Source organism: Vicia villosa, linkage group LG2, assembly GCF_029867415.1.
Source record: "Vicia villosa cultivar HV-30 ecotype Madison, WI linkage group LG2, Vvil1.0, whole genome shotgun sequence".
NCBI classification, from domain to species: Eukaryota; Viridiplantae; Streptophyta; class Magnoliopsida; order Fabales; family Fabaceae; genus Vicia; species Vicia villosa.
The window spans coordinates 117,424,928-117,433,692 of NC_081181.1; the positions used below are offsets into that span (position 1 = coordinate 117,424,928).

General features: G+C 38.9%; 2 protein-coding genes across 2 annotated transcripts; both read right to left on the reverse strand.

Moving 5' to 3' along the window:
• Positions 1-1,335: 1,335 nt before the first annotated feature.
• LOC131649859 (uncharacterized) lies at positions 1,336-5,516 on the reverse strand. The gene is made up of 4 exons (XM_058919608.1): positions 3,383-5,516; positions 3,057-3,229; positions 2,143-2,949; positions 1,336-2,022 (listed from the first exon to the last, which is right to left on the reverse strand). Exons 1-4 carry the CDS (start codon positions 5,514-5,516, stop codon positions 1,336-1,338), a joined length of 3,801 nt encoding a protein of 1,266 aa, XP_058775591.1.
• A 1,235-nt stretch (positions 5,517-6,751) lies between these two features.
• Positions 6,752-7,654, reverse strand: LOC131649860 (uncharacterized). The gene is made up of 3 exons (XM_058919609.1): positions 7,469-7,654; positions 7,279-7,380; positions 6,752-7,186 (listed from the first exon to the last, which is right to left on the reverse strand). Exons 1-3 carry the CDS (start codon positions 7,652-7,654, stop codon positions 6,752-6,754), a joined length of 723 nt encoding a protein of 240 aa, XP_058775592.1.
• Positions 7,655-8,765: the final 1,111 nt, after the last annotated feature.

The following is an 8,765-nucleotide window of genomic DNA, read 5'->3' on the forward strand; positions in this document are numbered from 1 at the left end:
AAAAAGACAATGAAATAAAACAACTTTTCTTCTTAATCATAAATGGAGGTTGCATACAATTATATAGTAGGGTTTTCTAGCTCTAAAAGGGCCATGGGCCACGGTACAATAAACTAAAATAACAATGCAATAAAATACTACTAGTTGCACCTCCTTAATTTAATATAAAGTCCTTCAGTAAAATAGATTGCTTCTTAATTCTGTTGGGCCTTGTTGTCTTCATAACATTACTCTGTGGCCCATAAAGAACCTTGTCCTCAAGGTTTAAAGGTGATGGCCTTTTTGAGGTACCCCTTTGTTGTGGATTGGGGCACAAAACCGTGGGCCCAGCAGAGTCTGAAACGTCATTTGTGTTGGCAATTATTAGGGGCATTGGATGCTGTAACGTTGGAGATGAAGAGATCGTGAGAGGATAAGGCGTAATCTGCTTGGACGGCTGAGATTGCATCTATGGAGATGAGGTTATCCCTTGGGCAGTGTGTGAGACTCGGGAAACGTGCGTAGTTGGATTACAGCTGGATTGAAGGAGAGCACGTGAAGTTTCAGTAAGAGTAGGTAAAGTACCGTTGGACACTCCAGGGACAAACTTGTCAAAACCCTTTGGAGCACTTACTAAAGCCGAAGACGTGTGAAGTACCAATTCATTTTCACTTCCACCCTTTGGTTTTTCACCTTTTCTGTTCTCTGCTTTGTAGTTCCTAGATATTTCATCATCTATTCTCCTCAGTTCACCGTGTCTCTTCCCTTTTCCTTTGCAGCTCTGTTCCACACTTGTTTTTGCAGAGACATACGATGGCATATCCGAAGGTAAAAACTGCAAGCGTTGTTCCTTTGTTAGATTGTTTTCCGTTTGCACCTTGTTAACTTGATGAGTGTTTTTGTGTTGAAGGTTATCCACCGGTGGTACTGGGTCGCTGATGGTGGACAAACCGACAAGATCCGATCTTGGAAGTGGGTGAAAATCCTGTGATGGGTCCCCACCGTGATACTTTCGCAGCAACGACACATGGACAACTGGATGAATGCGCGACGAGGATGGCAGATTGAGAAGGTAATCGACAGAACCAATTCGTTTGATGACTTTATATGGACCAAAATACCTCTTTGCTAATTTTTGGGTCTGACGTTGAACCACTGTTGTTTGCCGATAGGGTTTGAGTTTTAACAGGACCAGATCTCCTTCATGAAAGGTAAAAGGTCGTCTTTTGCTATTAGCTTGCTTTTCCATGACGATTCTGCTGCGTTTAAGATGCACTTTTAATTCGGTTAACACTTTTTATTGTTCTTGCAAGGTGAGGTCTAAGGATTCCTCCGGTGCTGAACCCGTAACATAGTCTAGGAGCTTTGGGGATCTCGTCCATACAACGCTTTGAAGGGTGACATGTGAATGGCGGTGTGTTCAGAAGTATTGTACCAATATTCGGCTAGATGCAAGAACTGATGCCATTTTCGGGGGTGATCTCCAGCAAAACAACGCAGGTATGTCTCTAAGGACCGATTTACTACTTTTATTTGTCCGTCTGTCTCGGGATGATAAGAAGTGCTGTATTTCAGGTGTGTGCCTTGGAGTTTGAAGAAATGTTTCCAGAATTTGCTCAGAAATAATGGATCTCGGTCAGATACAATGGATCTTGGGGTTCCATGGAGGCGAAATATCTCAACAGTGAAACGCGCTGCCAGATCGCGAGCTGTGAAATGTGTAGGAAGAGGGAGAAAATGAACAAACTTACTTAGGCGATCGCAAAGAACCCACACAACAGTATGACCCCTAGAGTTTGGTAAGTTTGTTATAAAGTCCATTGTAATGTATTCCCATACTCTGTCCGGAATTGGTAGAGATTGTAACAAACCTTCTTTTTTCTGTGTTTCGTACTTGTTCTGTTGACAGTTTGTACAGTGTTTAACCATATTTTTCACTGCGAGGTACACACCGGGCCAGCAAAAAGAAGCACGCAACCGAGCTAGTGTGGCCTTAACACCAGAGTGACCCCCTTCTGGTGTTTGATGGTATTCATTCCAGATCTGCTAACGAAGATTCTCCAAATCTGGTATGTAAACTCTGTTCTTGAAGTAAAGTAGTCCCTGTGATATCGAATATTCTTCACTTTTCTGAGAAGCCATCTCCAATCATTGTTGACCTACCCCATCTGTTTTATAGAATTTCTTCAGGGTACTGAACAGATCTGGTACAGGGGATGATAGAGCTAACAAGAGTGCCTCCTCTTTTTCAAACTTTCGACTCAAAGCATCTGCAACCAGATTTGATTTCCCAGGTTTGTAAGAAATTTCAAAATCAAACCCTTGTAGCTTAGCTGTCCAACGTTGTTGTTCCGGTGTCTGAATGCGTTGTAGCAGTAAATCTCGTAAACTCTTCTGATCTGTATATATGTGAAATTTCTGACCAATTAAGTATTGACGCCATTTCTTTACAGATTCTGTGATGGCCAACATCTCGCGAACATATACTGATGCTGCTTGCATTCGAGGGCACAACTTCTTACTGAAGAAAGCAATTGGGTGACCGTCTTGCGACAACACAGCACCTATGGCGATTCCTGATGCGTCTGTATCAATGTTGAATGTTTTTGTAAAATCTGGCAGCGCTAGCACTGGCATGTTTGTCATTTTATTTTTGAGCATTGTAAAAGCGCTGTCAGCCTCTGTACTCCATGAAAATTTAGTGGAACGAAGTAAATCGATGAGGGGAGCGGCGAGAGAGGCGTAGTTTTGAACAAACCTACGATAAAAACCGGTGAGTCCTAAAAATCCACGGAGAGTCGAGAGAGAACGTGGCTGTGGCCATTCTAAAATTGCTTTTACTTTTTCTGGATCGGGTGCAACACCACTCGCTGAAATTATATGTCCTAAGTAGTCAATCTGAGGAGCTGCAAAAACACACTTAGATAGCTTAACAAAGAAAGACTGTTGCTTTAAAAGTTCAAACACCACCTGCAAATGTTTAATGTGGTCACTAAAATTGGAACTGTAAATTAAAATGTCATCAAAAAAACTAGAACAAAGCGTCTGAGAAAAGGTCTAAGTAAATCATTCATTGCCGACTGGAAAGTAGAAGGTCCATTAGTTAAACCAAATGGCATAACTAGGAATTCATAGTGTCCGTCAAAAGTGCGAAAAGCTGTTTTATATGTGTCTTTCGATGCAACCCTGATCTGATGGTAACCTGAACATAGATCTATCTTGGAGAAAATTGTAGCTGAGCCTAGCTCATCTAATAATTCATCAATAGTTGGGATAGGGAATCTGTCTTTGATAGTGACAGCATTGAGTACGCGATAGTCCACACAAAACCGCCATGTACCATCTTTCTATTTCACAAGTAGGACGGGTGAGGAAAAGGGACTTGTGTTAGGAATAATTGTACCATCCTTAAGCATTTGTTGAATTAGGCTAGCCATGGCATCTTTTTTTGAGTGAGGATATCGGTAAGGTTTAACATTGATGGGGGGAGTGTTTGGGTAAAGGTTAATATGGTGGTCTTGTGGTCTAGGTGGGGGTAGGCCGGTAGGTTGTTGGAAGATTGATTGGAAATTGGTTAAAAGTTTAGTAATTTGTTTTGGTAAAGTGGCTGAAGATTTGTCAAGAGTTGGTGAGGCTGTTGTGTTGAGTGGTTTATCCATTGGTTCTAAAAGGAGTAAGTGAAAAGAGGCAATAGAATCTGTATGTATCAGTTGGCGCAATTGGTGAAAAGTTGTGTGCATGGGTTTAGAGCTAGGATCGCCGGTTAAAGTGATGGGTCTATTTTGATGCTGGAAAGTGAGGGATGGAATAGAAAAATCTGCTTGAATAGGTCCAAGAGTCCTTAGCCAAGCCATGCCCAACACAATATCTGCCCCTTCTATTGGTAGCAAGTAAAATGGGAGTGTAAATGGTTTGTTTTGGAGAGAGATTTCCACCTGGTTACATATTCCTTCGCATTGTAAATGAGAACCGTTACCCACCATAACTGAAAATTGATTGATAGGGGTAGTTTGGAGATTTAAGTGGTGGGCAATCCTAGGCTGCATAATATTGTGTGTACTCCCTGTGTCTACGAGAACCATAACTGGGAGACCTGCAATTGATCCTTTGAATTTGAGTATATGTGGGGAAAATTGGCCTGTTACCGCTTGGGGGGAGAGTTGAAAGTAAGTGTCATTCAAATCAGTGTCATTATTATTAATACTGTTCTCTTCAATTTCTGCTTGATCATCACCCATGTCATCATCAGCTATTAGGATAAAGAATCTGCCCGTAGAACATTTGTGGTCAGTAAAGAACTTTTCATCACAATTAAAACAAAGTCTCTGTGCTCGTCTCTCTTGTAACTGGGCCTGAGTTAACTTACGGATTGGTGTTTTGGGTTGCTGTGTTGTGAGGGTTTTTGGAGGATATTGGCTGTTTTGTGTGGGTGAAGGGTGGGCTTTGGGACTTGGGAGGGTCGAATGAGGTAAGGGTTGTTTGGAATAATTTGTGGAAAAAGGTTTGGGAAATTTGGGCTTTGAGTCTTTAAGCTTAGACTCTATTAATTTAGCAAGGTCAATGGCTTGGGATATAGAGGTGGGCTTGTGGATGGCCAATTCGTTTTGAATTTCCAATTGTAATCCTGATATGAAATAATTTAAAATTGCTTCAGCTGGCAGCCCAATCACCTTGTTGCCAAGCTGCTCAAACTTAGTTTGATCCTCCATAATAGATCCTATTTGTTTTAACTTGAATAATTCTGCTTGATGGTTCTCAAAAGTAGATGGGCCAAATCTTAGTTCTAACTCTCTTGTAAAAGACCCCCAAGTAGTTAACAAGCGATTTTGATGCATCCACTTAAACCAACTTAAAGCATCCTCTTTCATATAAAAAGAAACAAGAGATAAACGATTCTCCGGTGGCATATTATAAAAGCTAAAAAACTGATCCGCTTGAAAAAGCCATTCCAACGGGTTAGATCCATCAAATAAGGAGAGTTCGAGTTTAGGGGATCGGAGTGGGGGTAAAGTAGGAATGTGATGGTGTTGTGGGTAGAATTCTGGTTGTGGGAATGGAAGGGAAATGGGCTGGGGTGGTAGGAAAACAGTCTGGGGGTGTATATAAGAGGGATATGTGTTAAAAGGGCTTGGGGGTGCTGACGTCACCAGTTGGGGTGCTGACATCACCAGTTGCGGTGCTGACGTCATCACGACGGCAGGTTGGGGGGTAGAAGTCAGGTGGCTGGGTGATGGTCTAAGAGGTGAGTGTGCTGGTGTGAGAGTATGTGTGAATGGAGGAGAACCAAAAGAAATGGTGGAGGAATTTTGTGCAGTACCTGAAGTAGAGGCAGACTGGGCAGCAGCAGCAGCAGTCACCCTAGGCTGTTTATCCCCTTGTAGTCCTGCCCTTTGAATGGCAGCCATGAGAGCTTCAAATTTGGAATTTTCATCCTCTTTTTCAGAATTCAACCGTGTATGAAGTTCCCCTACTTGCTGAGCAATAGATGCTGAAATTTGTGCAAATCTCACATCTAATTGTTCTTGAGTTTCAGCCATGGAACAATAATGTAGATATTTGGATAGCTTCCTCCAAAATCTCTTTGGAAGAAGGGTTTGGAGGTTTAGGTGGAGCCATGGAAGGGAGGAGGAGTATTGATGAAAGCACCAATGATAGGTAAATGTTAAGGAACCCTAGATCTAAGAGTGCATAAAAAGACAATGAAATAAAACAACTTTTCTTCTTAATCATAAATGGAGGCTGCATACAATTATATAGTAGGGTTTTCTAGCTCTAAAAGGGTCATGGGCCACGGTACAATAAACTAAAATAACAATGCAATAAAATACTACTAGTTGCACCTCCTTAATTTAATATAAAGTCCTTCAGCAAAATAGATTGCTTCTTAATTCTGTTGGGCCTTGTTGTCTTCATAACATTAAGGGTTGTCCTCCCTTACTCACTCTTTTTGTCTCTTAAATTCTAAATGATTTTTTGTAACGATTGGTGGCTTTATATAGTAACTGCAGGGTAATTTCAACCATTGAATTATAATGTTTGTTTTTATTTGATTGTTGAACTTTAAATCAACACCATTTAATTATAATCCTACGGTCCACAAAATTCCAATTGCGTGACAATGTGATTTCCTGACTGCACCAGGTTTCCCTAGGAAAATAAGGGGTCGCAAATCGTTTTCAAGAGGCTATAAACATCGCTAATTTTTCAGGGGCATACCCCCTCGCTAAATGTTGTCCCGAATTTTCCTGGGGCACATCCCCTTGCTAAATTCGGTCCCCAGTTTCAAGCCTGCAACATGCAGATGTAGGCACTGGCTAGTGATTCATAGTACATCAGATATTTTGATGGGAGATAAATCCCTTGCAAAATACAGTAGTTTTCAATTTGCTAGGAGTTAAGCCCTGAATAAAAAATATAATAAATATAATTTAATTAAAACGTAATTAACATAATAATTTATAATTTAATTAAAATGTAATTAATATAATAGTTTATAATAATTAATATTCAGTCAAACATAATAAAAATTAAAATAAAGCTCCATACAAAATTACAATAATATTTAAATGAAGTTCAAAATAATTGTTAACACATAAATTCTTTCGTACAAATTAAAATAAAACGTAAATTTTTAAATTTAATTATTTTCTTGATCTTCTTCTTGTTCCTCTTCAACAACTCCTCCATATTCATTATTAGTTCCTCCAAATCCACCACCAGAATTTTGTGAAGCAAAAAATTAATCAAATCTTTGTGTCCGTTCGTTTGTAATTCATATTGCTTCTTGATACCCTTGTATCTGCCTCCTCATTTCTTTCTGAAACTCTGTTTCTTTTCTCTGCATTTCTTCTTGCATCTCTAATTGTTTTCTCTTCATCTCTTCAATTTCCTTATTTCTTTCTGCTACTTGTTGTGCTGCCTCAGTATTTGCCAAGTTTCTCACAGTTTCAAGTATTTCGGCGGTTAATATAGGTGGAGTGGATGTTCCTTCTCCATCAACAAATCTCATTTTGAATTCCCTATTACATCGCTTGATATTTTTGGCATACCCTCTAGTACCATACACTCTCTCATTTTTCTTCTTTTCACCTGAAACATCATACAAAGTCCGAAAACCAATACTAGAGTCAACAGCATATCCCGGTGGTGGTTCATGTATTTCAGGATGCTCTAACAATTTTATGGCAAGTTCTCTATCAAACTCCTCCTATAAAAAAAATTAAATGTTAGCATGATTCAAATAAATTAGGTACATATAAAAGAAATAAATAAAAAGTCTTTAATATAAGAAAAACATACTCGAGTGATTTTTGCGTGCTCGTTAACAAACTCTCCATTTCTCTTGAGATGAGTCTCCATATGGAGCTCATTAAGAAGTGGAGTTCTACCTAACTCTTCACGCTAATTAAATAAGTAAAAAAATAATTAGTTATACAGAATGAAAACATCTAAATGATAAATTAATTAAAAAATAAATAAATTTATGTACTATCTTTCGCGCAACTTCAGCCACATTAATACTTCCGGCTGCGTAGTTGCAGCCACCAACTTTAGATGGTCTATTTTTCTTTGCCTTCTTAGATATTTCCTTAAATTTATCAGAATTCCAATGGGCAATAAGCTCTTGAAATATTTTTTCTCCTATCCAACGTGGACATGTCCTTTTCTTTCCCATTTAAATCTAACATTCCTCATGGTGTCAGAAAACCGGGCAATACATTTTGAGTGAAAGTTTTCTTTAATTTCGACATCATCTCTAACATCCCAACAAAACTTCTCCTACATTGTTGTATGAATTTTCAAAAATATTAAATAAATTATAATCATGAATATCTCAAAAAATATAAAGGAAATGCCAAAATAAATAAGTCAATTATACCTTAAATGTCTGAAACCATTTTTCCCTTTCATCTTCAAGTACAACTCCATAATTCGGCCAGAATTGTGTATACTTCTCTTTAATAATGTCTTTTATGATCGATACTGTCTGATGTGAGGGCACGATTCTAAACAAAAAAATACTGAGTTAGTAATGATTAAACAAAATTCAAATTTAAAATATAATATAAAAACATAAACACTTATGATCCTGAATCGGGCCAATTAATTAGTCTGCCATGATGATATCTAATTTTTTTGATGAATTTCTTCCCAAGATGCGCTCCCTCCTCGTTTGCTCCTCAGCAGCACTAGTATCTCCTTGAGCACTGGTATCTCCAAGAGCACTAGTATCATCCTCAGAAGGCATGAGTAATGGCATGCTAGACCCACCTATCTCCATATGCATGGATAATGGCATGCTAGGTCCACTCGACTGCATGAAAGGCATAGGAAAATATGTGGGGTGCATGCTAGGTCCACTCGACGGCATGGAAGACATATGAAAATATGTGGGGTAAGGAGGGTATCTAGGAGGACTAAAAAAACCTATTGGGGATATAGGTGGGAATGGTATGCATCCAGGGGGTGTGGATAGTAATTCAGTGGAAGATCCAGACATAGGAGGTGTAGGATGCATAGGCGATGGAGTAGATCATGGAGTAGAATTTGGCATAGGAACAAACATATCTGAGTCAAGAACCTCCTCTACGATGAATCTGGTGCAGCGAGGCTTTTGTTGACCCTTACCTTTTTCCTCTCTTCTAGGTGTCATTTTTTGCTATTTGAAAGATAATATTACACAAGATAATATTTGAAAGACAATATTTGAAAGACAATATTTGAAAGATATTATTACACAAGATAATATTTGAAAGATAATATTGCACAAGATACACGAGATAATA